This window comes from Carcharodon carcharias, chromosome 11 (assembly GCF_017639515.1).
Source record: "Carcharodon carcharias isolate sCarCar2 chromosome 11, sCarCar2.pri, whole genome shotgun sequence".
Classification (NCBI taxonomy): Eukaryota; Metazoa; Chordata; class Chondrichthyes; order Lamniformes; family Lamnidae; genus Carcharodon; species Carcharodon carcharias.
Window position 1 is genome coordinate 47,261,224 of NC_054477.1, and position 16,265 is coordinate 47,277,488.

At 39.9% G+C, this 16,265-nt stretch overlaps 1 protein-coding gene across 3 annotated transcripts in view; it reads left to right on the forward strand.

The window, feature by feature from the left end:
* flt1 (fms related receptor tyrosine kinase 1) overlaps positions 1-16,265 on the forward strand; it is a 243,360-nt gene that overhangs the window by 86,070 nt on the left and 141,025 nt on the right. For all 3 annotated transcript variants that reach the window (XM_041198845.1, XM_041198847.1, XM_041198846.1), the window contains exons 7-10: positions 623-797; positions 2,709-2,826; positions 4,913-5,082; positions 11,259-11,415. In XM_041198845.1, the coding sequence (XP_041054779.1) occupies positions 623-797; positions 2,709-2,826; positions 4,913-5,082; positions 11,259-11,415 (620 nt within the window). The remainder of the gene's footprint in view (positions 1-622; positions 798-2,708; positions 2,827-4,912; positions 5,083-11,258; positions 11,416-16,265) is intronic.

The window sequence follows — 16,265 nt, forward strand, 5'->3', positions numbered from 1 at the left end:
TAGCGCACAGAGGCAGCAGTGTGTATCATTTATAAGAGGCACTGCAGCAACTCACCAATACTCCAGACCTGTGACCTCTATCCCCTAGTTCTATGGGAATGCCACAACCTGCAACTTCCCCTCAAAGCGATCCACCACCCTGATTAGGAACTATATTGCCATTCCTTCATTGTCACTGAGTCAAAATCCAAAACGGCTCCCTGGGTGTTCCTGCACCACGTGAACTGCAACAATTCAATAAGGTGGCCCACCAAGGCAATCAATGGCAATTAGGGATGGTTAATAAACCCTGGCCTTGCCTGTGACACACACATCCCATGAAAGAAAATGATAAAATTGCACAAATGTATTGCAAAATGTAACACTAATTAATAATCTAAAACTAGCATTGATGGAAATGTTAAAATTAGCCTTGGCCCCAGATCTGGGTAGTGAAAAGCCCTATTTCCTATTGCTGAATCTTGGCTAATCAACATTGCAAAAAAAAAGTATAGTTAGAAATTGGGCCAGCACTTATTTGCATAGCCCTGTTGACACCATCATAAAAGATGATGATCCATCATTGGTTGAAATTACAGGCTAGTTATATACAATCTTAATTACTTCTATCTGTCTGTTTCAGGGGAACAGAAACACATCTATAACTAATAGAATTGACCAGACGGACCGTAGAATAAATACATTTTACAGCATCCTTGTTATGGACAAAGTACTCACATCTGACAAAGGGAACTACATATGTCAAGTAAAAAGTGGGGAAACTGTGAAGAAAAGGAAAGCAACAGTCAATGTTTATGGTAAGAAATAGTAATATAAAATCAATATTAAAAGTCAAAATGTTCATTTATCCTACCAGTCCTAGAAATCATTCCTAATTGCTATGCTTGCCCAAAAGGATTATGGAGGCCAGAAAACTTGACAGATGCATTTGTGCTCTGTATGTTTTCAGTTTGCAATGTATACCAGACAGGATAGAGCTCTAGCTCATAGTTTTTTGAAGGAAACATTTCCATTTTTTGATTTCAAATGAATTCCGGAGTCTATTCCGATTCGATTTACTCTGGTCTGTGTGTACCATATTTGTCCAAGTCAAATATGCCTATCGTTCTCCTAACATTATTAGTCTCATAGACAATAAGATAACATTAATGGATGGAAAATTCTGTGTCCACTGAGCAAGAAATCCTGACATCATCTCCCTGTTGACATGAATTTCTAAAACATGCCTTAAGAAATTATGAGCTATTATATTAAGAAAATAATTTACAATTAAAAACTGACAATATAAGTGGAAGACCTTTCTTTAGTCTTTTTAATAATGCCATTCATCAATAAAATATCACACAGTGCTTCGTAGCCAGTGAATTACTTTTGACATGTAATAACTACCTTATTGTATGTAAATAAAGCACTTAATTTGCAGGTCACAAGGTCCCACAATTAGCATTTAGGTAAATGACTAGTTAATCTATTTTGGCTTGTACCAGTTAAGGGATAAATGTTGACCAAGGCACTAGGAAAAACTCTCACCTCTTCTTTAAATGATATCATACAATTGTAACACTGCCTGTACAAAAGGGCAGCAGCTTTGCTTAATGTCATAAAGTCATTATGACACATCCAAAAGTTGACATGTCTCACAATGCAGCACTTGCTCAATAGTAAATTGCTTTTCTAGGAACTCTGGGCAGGATTTTTCAGTCGGCGTGTAGGGGCGGGCCCGACACACCAATGTATAAAATGACGCATGATGACGTTGGGTGTACGTCCCGACATCATCGTGCAGACCCATGATATTTCATTTGGTGGACGCGCGCCGGAGTCAGCTGCGTGCCCACTGATATGTAAATGGCCTAATTGATGTAATTGTTAATGCTGCCCGTCTAATCTTAAGGTTGGCGGGCAGGCGAAAAGGAGAAAATTTTAAACCATTTATTCAATTATTTCAATATCGATTCAATCTCCCTGAGGCAGCTCTGTGAATGCCCCAACTCTCCCTTCTCCCCCACCTGCACAGATAGCGCTGAGCACTATGGTTCACGCATTATGCTGGGCAGTCCTTAATTGGCCTGCCCGTGTAAAATGGCGGCGTGGAGCCAATTGTGGGCGGTGATTGGCTCCACGACTGCCCCCACTCGGTCCCGCCCAGCCCGTACGCCTCCTGAAAAATTCAGGCCTCTGTTTTCCAGAAAAAGAGTTTAAAGATTGGGAAGTGCTGGAGGAACTTTAGTACCAATGTTGCCATGTCACACAGATATCATATAATAATGTACTTTAATACAAATTGTAATATCCCATCTGATCAATATTTTAAATGTATTTAAAAAGATAGTCTTTACAATGTTGGTAAAGCCAATAATCACCCATGTAACCATTTTCCTATTTGACCATTATTTTAAGATGACTGTTACCTTGACACATTTACAATTCTAATTTTTGTTTTGAAGAAGCCAAAGCAAATTCTCAGATATACCTCAAGGTTTATAAATATTTTACTGATATAATTCATTTATACACACAAACCTGGAATGTTTATTTAAATTGCATTGCACCAGAAGTTTTCATCAACCTATTTTACTTGCATTTCATAATGTGAATATGGATAAATCATCATTCCATGCCAAAAATCAAAAGTAAACTATTCCTAAGAAGGAGCTGTTACCGTCTCTGAAAACATTTGCTTTCCTTGTATCTTCTATCCCTAACAGAAAAACCATTTATTAACGCCAGATGCCGGAAATCATGTATTGCTGATGTGCTTGCTGGGCAGGCAGCCTATCATTTTCCAGTAAAAGTCAAGGCATTTCCACCACCTGAGGTTTTATGGTAAGAGTAAAATTGACACACTGTGACTTGGAAACTGACTGAAAGAAATATTGCCTCGAGAGATATTTATCTTTACATGACTTTGCCATCAAGTCAGGGCACTGGCCAAAAAGTTGTATATGAGTAAGAATGGAAGATTTGTAATTCACACAAGATAAAAATGTATTCAGTGGTTTGCAATGTAAGAGCTTAAACTTACTCATGCCAGACATGGGTAGGAAATTTCCAACAGATAAACATAGGCTCAGTGTTCAGCTTCCTTGTTGTGGGTTACAGGTCAGAGAGTCTGAGATGCTGTGGCAACATGCACTTTTACATGCATGTTGTCATTTGGAACTATGGGTAGTGATGGTAGAGGCTCCAATGTTCTTTCCATCATATGGCTGGCCAGAAATCTCTAACACTCTTATCACCTGCCATTGGCATGTGTTGGAAGGATTCACAGGTTGATACTCAACTTGTTTGCCCACATTATGAATGCATCCTCCTTAGCCATTAAACCCTGGATGGGACTTGAACCCTGAGAGTCTGGTTAAGAACTGGTGCTGACCAAAGCAAAGGTAGGCAAACAAACCTTGAAGTCCCGAGTGAAGTGTAGCCCGCCAAATGCATGCTTTCTATATGCTATTGTGAAACACGTCGGCATGTTGTTCTCACTGACATGGGTGGATGATCCAGCAGGGGGGTGGCTGGGGGATGACCCAGTAGGCTGGCCTTATAGTGATATCCTGATATATTACAACGAGGTTCCCAAAGTCCAATGGCGGGGAACGCGACCCACCATCGGCGGGCAGAGGGGACGATTGAAAACTGGTTTTACGATATTGTGAAACTTATTTTTGGCCTTCTCGCCATATTGTCCGCTCATGCCACCGAACACTCCTGATGCTGGTGGGCATGGACAATCCCAGCCCTAGACTTGGGTGTGCAGGGCGCAATTTCAACATTCGTGGATGACACAAAACTTGGAAGTATTGTGAACTGTGTGGAGGATAGTGACACACTTCAAGAGGACATAGACAGACTGATGGAATGGGCAGACACATGACAAATAAAATTTAATGCAGAGAAATGTGAAATGATACATTTTGTAGGAAGAATGAGCAGAGGCAATACAAAATAAAGGGTACAATTCTAAAAGGGGTGCAGGAGAAGAGGGACCTATATCAGAGAAGCTGGGGCTGTCCTCTTTACAGAAGAAGAGGTTGCGAGGAGATTTGATAGAGGTGTACAAAATCATGAGGAGTCTGGACGGAGTAGACTGGGAGAAATTGTTTCCATTGGTGAATGAGTGGAGAACCAGAGGGCACCAATTTAAAGTGAATGGCAAAAGAACCAAAGGTGACATGAGAGTAAAACTTTTTTTGTGGTGAGTGTTTAGGATCTGGAATGCACTGCCTGAGAGTATGGTGGAGGGAGATTCCATCATAGCTTTCAAAAGAGAATTGGATAATTACCTGAAGAAAAAAAAATATACAGGGAAAAGGTGGGAAATGGGACTGGCTGAGTTGTTCTGACAGAGATCCAGCTTGGATACGACAACCAAATGGCCTCCTTCTATGTGGTAGCCATTTTATGATTCTTAAAATATATCTTTAAAGTTTGTTAGTATTTCAGCTTCAACCTTAATTCCATGTGTATGTGTTTTTACTCCTTCGTGGAATGTGAGCATCGCTGGGGTAAGGCCAGCATTTCGGGCCCATCCCTAATTGCCCTTGAGAAGATGATAGTGAGCCCAATTTTTACTTTGCTGTCTGTAAAATGATATGAATAAATTAAGGATAATCAGGGCTTTTCACTTCCTGGTTTGTGTGCTGTGACAATTCTTCAATGTAATTGGCTGCTTACCCTATTTGATGACACCTCTGTTGCTGGAGGCCTGGAAATCCCCTTGGCTTGGTGCCAGATTCAAATTAATGTCAAGAGAGAGGATCCATGTCACAGACATTGCTAGGCCTTTGTGGGCAGCTTCTTTTGAGAACATCAGTGAGTGTATTTGCTTCACCACTGACCATAAAATCCAGGCCTGTGTAGTTACCTAGATGTTACACACTGTATTATAAAAAAAATCATGTTTTCTCAACAGGTTAAAGAATGGGCAGCCTATTACTGAAAGGTCTTCTCGTTATAAGATCACTGGCTATGTTCTAACTATAAGAGACATTTCAGAAGAGGATGTTGGTAGTTATAGTATTATACTGAGGCTTAAACAATGGAACCTTTACAAGAACATCACATTCTCTCTCAACGTAAATGGTGAGTAAATAAAGACCATAAATCTCTGTGTGCCCACTCTGAACAAGGAGTTTCAGAATCCCTTTTATTGAAAATTCTGTACTTTTGATTACAATTATACATCCAATTATTGTTTCATTGGTGCCAGAAATGCAATGTGACACTATAATTTGGGTCAAACAATTAAAGCATCAGTTTAGACCAGGTAGTTTTCAAGAAGTGGCATTTTATTGATTTAGCTTCATGTCAATCAGAAAGTAGCTGCAGCTGACGCAAAGTCCTCTTTTATCTTAAAACTGAAGTGGCCTCCTGTCCTTTAGATTAATTGAAAAGACCTGCCCATCACTTCCTTTGATCAGTTGGAAATTCACTTGCAACACTGGAGGCTGGTACATTGTATCATATACCTTTATTGAACTCTGCCACCCTCTCTCTCACATTTAAGATAGCATAACTGTATGCTTACTGCCTCTTTCAGTAGATGGTGTTACTAATGCACCAGAAGTTACAGTGTAACATCAATATTAAATGATACAGATATTCTAAGCTTGTTAAAACTAATCAATAGTGAGGAGGTTTGCCCTCCTGCCCGCTTAATTCTCCATCTGAAAATTTAAACAAACAGAAATTTGGTGAGCTCCGTTTAAAGACAGCCATTTCCCCCCCAATTTCCGTCTAAGCACTGTGTCTCTAGATCAAATGTGCTCAGGTGCAATAGACCACCATCAGGGAAATAAAATTCACAGAAGTCCAAACTCTGAGGTTGGAGGGTATAATTTGGGCCATGAAGATGGAACAGGTTATAGAAATAAGTTAAAGCCAAATAGTGGAGGAAATAAGTAAAAAGGACAAACATTGTAAATTTAGCAGGGGGAGCCAGGGCAGGTGAGGGAGCTTAGTGTAATGGGTGAGCTGGGAAAAAGTAGGAAATGAAGTGGGAGGTGGAATTCCAGATAATTGGTGTTTGTGTAGGATGAAGACTGGCAGGTGTTAAGAACACTGCAATGCAAACAAGTCTTAATAAATAGACACATTTTATAGACACTTTTTGATAGAAAGTTAAATGAAGGCTGGTATTTGGCTTTTTAATATTGTTTCTTAGGATGTGGGCATCGTCATTGCCTATCCCTGATTTCTCTTGAGAAGGTGGTAGTTAGCCCCCACCTGAACAAACAAAATATTTAAAGTATAGTCCAAATTCCTTTCCCATCTCCCAAGCATTATAAGTAGCTATTAGTATTTAATTATCAAAGTTTGATCCAAACAGAATATTCTTTTTCCGGAATTCATTGCATTAATGAAAGTGGGCAGGTAAGGGATTATTGATGAATAATAGCTCTGAGGTTAACTAGAATGGTTTCGATGTAGTTCAAGTTTCCTGGTTGCTCTTTAGTATTACTAGATATGAGTGATTAAGGAATGCAGGGAGTCTCAGGCACACATTTATAGCAGAGGAGTAGAAGGATTAATTGAATGGAATATCTCTATACTTATATTTACAGTTACATATCAACTGTTGATCTGATCTTCATTATTTGCTCCTTTTCCCTACATTCTTTTCTGGTCAACTGGGTGTCTGACACCCATGCAGAAACCCACCATCATGGTTAAGAGCTTCCAAACCCAGAAGTTTATACAGGTAGTTTCTCTTTTCCTGACATGCAGTACTGGTAGGCTCTTGCTAGTTGTGTAGCTAGAATAATCCTGCTAATTAGTTCTCAAATAGTCAGGGGTGTGGAGGTTCAGTTCTTGGCAACCCAAGCATGATAGCCACTGAGCCCTAGATATATAAGCACATATTCTTGTGCCCAGATGCTAGCACCCCTTTCTCAAGGCTGTCTTTCCAAGTGCCAAATTTTTAGCTGTACAATGGACATTTTGCTTTAGCATCCTGGAAGAACCTATAAAGGAAACATACAATGTGCCAGCCCCTATAACAAGGAATGTGTCCAACTCCAGTACTGTATACCAGGCTCATCATCATCTGGTCAATCAAAGTGCTCTTATGAATGGCTTTGGAAAGGGCCATTTGACTGACTCCATTTTCAAGGCCCTTCTTAAGGAGGCAGTGATTTTCAGAGTCTGATTTTATGATACCATGACTCTTATAATATCCTGCCACAGTGGTTTTTTTTGCTGCTGAGAAGGGCCCATTGCAATCTTTACCTAATTCCCACTCATGCACAATTTCCAGAGGGAATGTTGCTAAGCATATTTTTTAATCCCAAATGTATAAATTGTGAAGAAGCTCCTTTTGTTTCCACTGTTAGTTGGTATGTGAATTGATTATATTTATTCCATTTTAATTTATTAGAATAAATTTTGTGAGGATCCATTCCCGGCCCTGTGTCTCATTGAATGAGACAACACATCAGAGAAATAGTTGTGCTGACTTCCTCACTCGATTTTTAGTGCTCCTGATTTTCTGGTGAATAAGATCAGTCACTCTAAAATCAGGGAAATACTGAACAAAAGGCATGATTCTCCATCCTGCACTTACATCAGATGGGATTCTGTCTGGGGAGTTGAATCTCACAAAACTTATCATATCAGCAATAATCAACAGATGGAAAGTATAAGGAGTTTAAGAACAAGAAAGTTAAAGTTAAAAATTGTATTTTGTAAAAATTGGTTGGACACACTATGGCTAGTTGCTTTAAATAACGTGCAGCCCAAACTTAGAAATTAAAAAAAGAGTTTAGGTTTAGGAAGTCAATACTAGCATCTTTGAAACTGCTAGGATTGCTTCATACAGTGAAACCAGTGACAGCAACCATTTATGAGCAATGACTGCCTACCAATAAAATAACCACAAAATGCCCATTTACTTTTATTGTTGAAAAACCTCCTTGTAGTTACAAAATAACATGTAATTGTCACCAGGTATTTGAAGTCTCATCAGTGATTTTAAAAGTATCCATGGTGAACACCATGGTAATCAGAATCAACACATAGCAGTGCCTACAAAAGGGTCTTAAAGGAAGTGGCAGCGGCGATAGTGGATGCTTTGGTTATAATATTCCAAAATTCTCTGGATTCTGGAAAGGTTCCAGTGGATTGGAAAAATTCAAAAAGGAGGGAGGCAGAAAGTAGGAAACTATAGACCAGTTAGCTTAATGTCTGTCATTGGGAAATTGTTGGAATCCATTATTAAAGAAGTAGCAATGGGGCATTTGGAAAGTCAAAATGCAATCCATCAGAGTCAGCATGGTTTTATGCAGAGTAAATCATGTTTGACTAATTTGCTAGAGCTCTTTGAAGATGTGACAAGCAAAGTGGATAATGGGGATCCTGTAGATGTGGTATATCTGGACTTCCAGAAGGCCTTTGATAAGGTGCCGCACAAAAGATTAATACACAAGATAAGATCACATGGAGTTAGGGATAATATATTAGCTTGGTTAGAGGATTGGCTAACTAACAGAAAGCAGACAGTCAGGATAAATGGGTCTTTTTCTGGATGGCAAGCTGTAACTAGTGGGTTTAGTCCTTGGGCCCCAACTATTTACAATCTTCATTAATGACTTGGATTCAGGGATAGAAGGTACTAAAGCTAAATTTGCAGATGACACCAAAATAGGTGGGAAAGTAAGTTGCAATGAAGAAATAAGAAATTTACAAATGGATATGGACAGGTTAGGTGGATGGGCCAAAATTTGACAGATGGAGTTTAACGTGGATAAGTGTGAGGTTATCCATTTTGGTCAGAAGAATAAAAAGGCGACTTATTATTCAAATGGAGAGAAACTTCAGAATGCTTCAGTGCAGAGGGTTGTGGGTGTCCTCATGCATGAATTGCTGAAAGCTAGTATGCAGGTACAGCAGGTAATAAGGAAGGCAAATGGAATTTTGGCATTTATTGCAAAAGGAATAGAGTATAAAATAGGAAAGTGTTGTTGCAACTGTACAAGGCATTGGTGAGACCGCACCTGGAGTACTGTGTACGGTTTTAGTCCCCTTACTTGAGGAAGGATTTAGTTGCATTAGAGGCGGTTCAGTGGAGGCTCACTAGATTGATTCCAGAGATGCGGGGCTTGTATTATGAGGAGAGATTGAGCAGTTTAGGCTTATACTCGCTAGAGTTTAGAAGGATGAGAGGAGATCTAATTGAGGTATATAAGATGCTAAAGGGGATAGACAAAGTAGTCATGAGTGGATGTTTCACCTTGTGGAGCATTCTAGAATGAGAGGCCATAGTTTTAGGCTAAGCGATGGTAGATTTAAATCAAAGATGAGGAGGAATTACTTTTCTCAAAGAGTCATGAAACTGTGGAATTCACTACCTCAGAATGCAGTGGATGCCGGGACGCTGAATAAATTTAAGGAGGAGATAGACAGATTTTTAACTAGTAATGGGTTGAAAGGTTATGGGGAGCGGGTGGGAAATTGGAGTTGAGGCCGAAATGAGATCAGCCATGATGATATTGAATGACGGAACAGGCTCAAGGGGCTGAATTGCCTACTCCCGCTCCTAGTTTTTATGTTCTTATATGTCCTATACATCCTTTCAAAAAATGGCTACTATAATATGCACTCAAGTTCCTGATGATATAAGAACTCTTATGATGCTGGAAGATAAAGTAAAAGTAACAAAAGAGCAAGGAGAAAGAAGGAGCGGAGAAGAAGTGTGACCTTTCTTGCCATAATGCCCATTTGGTGATAAAAGCAGAAATAATGGTGTGTGGAATATGTTGTATCAGAGGTGCAGTTAGTTACAACTGTACAAGTGGGCATGCTGTGAATAAGGTATTGTTTGTTTGTGAGAACCATGGATGGTTGCTGTTGACGGGTTTCACCGTATAAGGTTAAATGTATGGCCAAGCAAAACCTAGTGAAGCAAAAGAAACATAATATGAGCAGAGTTCTTAGGGAGATCAGGGCAGTGAAAAGTTCCTAAATCTTTCCATATATTAGCAAAGATTTTAGCAAATTCCAGCACTGACCAGCTTCCCACAATCATGTATTAAAAGCAATATTTTGCACTTTAAAATCTTAGTATAATATTGCATGTTTTAATTGTAATACTATATACTGCCCTACAAAATGTATTTGGACAATCCCTGTGTGGTTATCACCCAGTGACGTAAAACCATGTTAGGCAATGTTCTAGAGCAACTGTGGACGCTATAAAAAAACACATTCTTGCTATCCTAGGTGCCTCAGCTTTACTCAGAATGGAAAAACTGAAGCAACTCTCAGAGTTTCAAAAAGCTATCATTATTGACTATCACTTGTGTAAAAAGTCTGCCCATGAAATATCCAGAAGGACTGGAATACCGAAGTCGTCTGTGAGCTTCATTATCAACAAGTACAGGAAGAGAAGCAATGTAGACAATAAATTCTGCTCAGAAAGAGCAAAGAAGGTCCATGGCGAAGCCCATCACTCCTTGAGGAAAAAGGTCAAACAAAACCGAAAAATCAACCGTAAAAGTATATTAAGGTTCAACAGGGACATGTGAATGCAGCTTGCTGTTCAGGCACCTGCAACATAGCATCAGGGCCTTGCTTTCTGTAACACTGCTAAAACTGTGAGATTCTGCTTTGAAACGAAAAACAAAAAAAAGTGTTCAGCTGCTGGAGTGGGTACCACAGGAGCGCAGAACTGAATCCAATGAGCACTATATGGCAGGAGCCTGAACACAGCCTAAAAGTATGAATCCCATACTTTTACTTCCTTATCTAGCAACTTAACAATCTTAAGGAACTTGAGACATTGCTAAAATCCGAAATACAGAAGAAAAACATGCTTATGACATGCGGAGAACTTGTAAAATTGTTAGCAGAGGACATCCGACCTTCATTAAGAGCAGAAGATTCGCAATGCAATGCTGAACTAATTGGGACGTAGAACACTTTCTTGTTATTCATTCAGCCATTCATTTGCTTTAATACTGTAACATCTCTCCTGAGGATTGTTCAAACACTTTTTGTAGGGCAGCATTCTTTTCTTGAGATTGCTGTATGTATCTTCACAGATAACTGTGAAAAGTTCTATTTTTCTCAAATACAAAAAAATGAATTGTGATGAGACAAACAGGACAGAGCATGAATATATTACACTGCAAAGATGGTACTCTCTTCACTTAGGGTCTGAGCATGTGAATAAGGCCTTAGTGTGTAATTTAGCAAATTGCATAATTTTGATTTCATATCTTTTCTATTTGGCTTTTGGTTTTCTAATTAATTTGTTTTTGCAGTAAAACCACATATATGTGAAAAGGCAGTGTCCACTCAGAACTTTGATCTCTACCCATTGGGCAGCAAACAGACTCTGTCATGCACTGCCTATGGCATCCCTATTCCTAGAATTCTATGGGCATGGCAACCTTGTGCCCAAAATAGTTCAAAAGCACAGTAAGTAGATTTGTTTGTTTGACTTTTCATTTATTTACATTGTAAAGTACTATTAACACTATGGGTTAAGTGCAGGTTATGGATTTACTTACATTTATTTAATAAAAAAGTCAGTGTGTTTAATATATATTTCATTATAGTAATTTCTCATGCCTTATGATTGTGGCTAGCTACAAATTGTGCCAAATGAATATTTTTATAAATGCATATATGCCAAACACAAAAAAGAAATGAAACATAACTTTAAATAAAATCCTCAGGGCAGTCAGTGTTTAAAAACTGTTAGATATTTTTGTTTACCTAAATAGGCTTTTTCATTGTTATAAGTTATCAGAAATGGAATTCACATATTATCTCTTCTATCAAATATTTTTTTCAAAAACTTCCAATGAACACCTTTTAAAATTTCTCATTCAAAGAATATTTAAACCTATTTAGAGGCTGGTTCTTCTTTTTTCTCAAAGCTCCTCCCCCTTTACATTTGTTCTTTGTCTTGCCAATTGGCTGGTAAACTCTATATAAAAGATTAATGATAAGAATTGCACACAACTGTGTTTGACTGGGATTTCAAATGGACAATGCTTCACACTTAGAAGCTATTGGCAAACTGCCTATGGTAAGCACTTTCTGTTTGCACTTATGGTATTTTCAGGAGGCACGTATTTAACTTGTCAAAGATTAATGTGAATCTCGTTATTGTAGAGTTAATCATGGTTAAACAGTTTTTGCTTTTGTTTTCATTGTGTCTATTTTTGTTTTCTTTGACACCGTGCTTTATAATTGATGCAACAAACATATACTCCTTAGTTTAGAGGTTTGTTACTATGGCCCGGATTTTCGCAGAGTCGGTGTGACTGTGGAGCCATGTAAAAAGGTTGGGTAGGACCCGATTCTGGGATTCCCACCCCCATTCCCGCTGTCCCCATTTTTCGCTGGTCCGGGAAAAGGGTGCGGGTTGGGCGCTTCACACTTGTTCCGGCTCCATTGCAGGGGTGGGCATTTCCTAGCCCTCTGCAATTTTCATGGAGGTGGGCCAGCTTCTCCATGATTCGTGGTTCACGGCCCCTTGCAGGGGTTATGAACCATAGTCTGGATTCGGGAGCCTTTTGAATGATAAATTAAGAAGATCTTGCCAATGACCCTTCCATGCCCACATGCCCCTTCCATTTCAACACAGTGCCAACTCATGCCACCCACCCACCCCCATGCCCCCCTATACTTTCCATGCTATCTCATATGAGCCATATAATAACAATAATAATCACAGAAAGAACAACCTATTATAACCACTTAAAGATGTCAGTGCTCCAGAACCTGTCACTCCCCGAGCCAAATTATTCCAGTACAGCTGCAACACCGGCATCTACTCCACAATGTGGAAAAATGCCCAGGTATGTGCTATACACTAAAACAGTTCAAATTCAACGTGGCCAATTACTGCCCCATCAGTCTACTCTCGATCATCAGTAAAGTGATAGAAGGGGTCATCAACAGTGCTATCAAGCGGCACTTGCTTAGCAATAACCTGCTCTTTGGTACTCAGTGTTGGTTTTGCCAGGACCACTCAGCTCGTGACCACATTACAGCTTTGGTTCAAACATGAACAAAAGAGCTGAACTCTAGAGGTAAGAGTGTTTACCTGGACATCAAGGCAGCATTTGCTCGAGTGTGGCATCAAGGAGCCCAAGCAAAATTAGAGTCAATGGAAATCAGGTGGAAAAATCTCCATTGGTTGGAGTCATATCTAGTACAAAAGAAGATGGTTGTGGTAGTTGGAGGTCAGTCATCTCAGTTGCAGGACATTGCTGCAGGAGTTCCTCAGGGTAGTGTCCTAGGCCTAACCATCTTCGGCTGCTTCATCAATGACCTAGCATCATAAGGGCGGAAGTGGGGATGTTTGCTGATGATTGTGCAATGTTCAGCACCATTCACAGCTCCTCAGATACTAAAGCAGTCCATGTCCAAATACAGCAAGACCTGGACAATATCCAGGCTTGGGCTGACAAGTGGCAAGTAATATTCGCGCCACACAAGTGTCAGGCAATGACCATCTTCAACAAGAGAGGATCTAATCAGTGCACCTTGACATTCAATGGCATTACCATCACTGAATCCCCCACTATCAACATCCTGGGGGTACCATTGACCAGAAACTGAACTGGACTAGCCATATAAATACTATGGCTACAAGAGCAGGTCAGAGGCTAGGAACCCTGCGGTGAGTAATTCACCTCCTGACTCCGCAGAGCCTGTCCACCATCTTCAAGGCACAAGTTAGTAGTGTGATGGATTACTCTCCACTTGCCTGGATGAGTGCAGCTCCAACAACACTCAGGAAGCTTGACACCACCCAGGACAAAGCAGCCTGCTTGATTGGCTCCCCATCCACAAACATTCACTCCCTCCACCACTGATGCACAAGCAGCATCAGTGTGTACCGTCTACAAAGTGCATTGTAGCAGCTCACCGAGCCTCCTTAGACAGCACCTTCCAAGCCCAAGACCACTACCATCTAGAATGACAAGGGCAGCAGATTCATGGAAATACTATCACCTGGAAGTTCACCTCCAAGTCACTCAGAATCTTGAATTGGAACTTTATTACCATTCCTTCACTTTTGCTGGGTTGAAAATCCTGGAACTCCCTCCCTAACAGCACTGTGGATGTGCCTACACCACATGGATTGCAGGGGTTCAAGATGGTAGCTCACCACCACCTTCTCAAGAGCAATTAGAGATGGGCAATAAATGCTGGCCTAGCCAGCGACGCCGAGATTCCATGAACGACTAAAAAAAGTCAAGCAAATTCAAAAAATCAATTGTTGAAACAGAAGCCTCTGCTGAGCTAATGTTTTTATTAGTTTGTGTTCACAGTCAAGTATGCCTAATGAGGCTTGACTATGAGCCCAGACCAGCAACGGATTCTGTTTTGATAACTGAAGTGAATTGTTGACTTTGTTTAATTGATATCTTTAAGTGGTTATATAAGTGATTTTTCTGTGGTCTCTTTAGTCAATATTTCGAGGTTTATTTGGAAAAGATTAAAATGTGATGTGTTTGAAGCCTTTATTATTGATAATGGTTTGTCCGATTGACACTTCCATAGGTTTGTAGGACCAGAAGTTTTTTTTCTAAAGAACGTTTGTGAATAGATGATTTTTTTCTTTCTCTCTGGAGTTCCACACTTGCCAATGTTACTATGTGGCTCATTAATTATGTACATAGTGCATACTGGGTCATTGGGCATTGAAGAGGCATAAGTTGGCATTAAGTTGGCATAGACAGCATGAGGGACCATGGGGAAGTACATGAGTTGGCATTGAGAATATAAGGGGCCATTAGCGATGGTTGGGAGGCATGAACTGGCATGGAAGATATATGGGTGGTGGGTGAGGGGGTGTGAGGGCTGAGGGCTAGAGCTCCTAGATTCTTCCAACGCAACCAGGACAAAGCCTCAGAGCCTTCTAACCAGCCCACCTTGGCATTCACCCAACCTGTGGCCACCATTGCTCTGCTCCCAAGGTTGGCAGGCCAGGCTCTATCCCACCCCTGGCCCCCGGAGCAAAAATTGTGTGTATCAGGGCACTTTTTACTGAGGCAAGTCCAGCAAGTCATAAAATTTCCCCAACTTGAATTAACTGCCTTGATTGCCAAAATCGGCACCTATGTCTTTAATTTGTTTGATTACAGACTATACACTAATCTATAAATACAGAAATTTAATCTGCATTATTTCTGTGGATTCTCAGATCTGCCAGTGTACTTAGAATAGAAAGATGCAACATACAAAAGTAGAGAAGCATCTGTACAAAGTCATTTTTAATGATGCTCCCTGAACAGATAACAGGAAAAGCAGAAAGTAACCCTTTGAGGATTGTGACAGAATATTTTTGACTAAATTATAAAGACAATTGTCATTAGGAATTGTTGGTTTGTTCAAAAATCATTGTGAAAAAAGGCATTTCATGCGTTCCTTTGATTCTGTTTCATAATATTGTTAGAAACCCATAGAAATCATGTTTTGCAGATTTAGTATGTCTATTTTCAAAGCGACAAAGGAATTCAGTCCACCAGTTAATGTGAACATTTTGTGGGAAGGTTTAAAGCATATTTAAAAAAAAATGTCAAAAATAAATTCTGCTGGCTTTTCCCTTTCTAATATGTTTAATCCCTCCTTGGTGTTTAAAGATTTTACAGAATTATTGTCCAATGATAGAGAGCTTTGATGTATTTCTGCTATTATTGCCACTTTATTAAGCTGTTCATTACTTAATTTAAATAAAGAGTCCTGTAATCCATTTGAATTGAATGTGTTATGCTAATTTCAGTTTTGGTATTCCTAACAAATGGACATCCAAGCTCAGTGTATATCTAACAGTAACAGTGCAGCTTCCAGCAGCTTTTTTGTTGAGCAAGACTTTGTGTTCCATCTGACTCTCCATAAACTAAGGTTTACCAGTTCATGTGGGGTGGGGTGGGAGGGCATGGCAAAATTAGTTATTCTTTCACCTCCATGATCTGGAATTGAATTGATCAGTCTTCTCGCCTGGCTTTAAAGCAGTTAGTGAGTTTTTATGTTGTGCCATGTGCCACAAGGGATCATTGGTAGTGGTTGAGAGGGCATGAATTGGCAGGGAAGATGTAAGGGGTGTTGGGTGGTGGTTGGAGGTTGAGGGGGTGTAAGGGAATGTGGCCTCACAGCAGTTGATTGTTCATAGATTGCCACTATTTGGTGGCTCATGCAGGGGAAGAAAAGTAAAAATTTTTGAATGCAGACATCAATGGCAGGACCTCGCATGCTACAGATCACTTCTCAGAAGATGATGTGTGACACATCAAAGATTTTCCGAA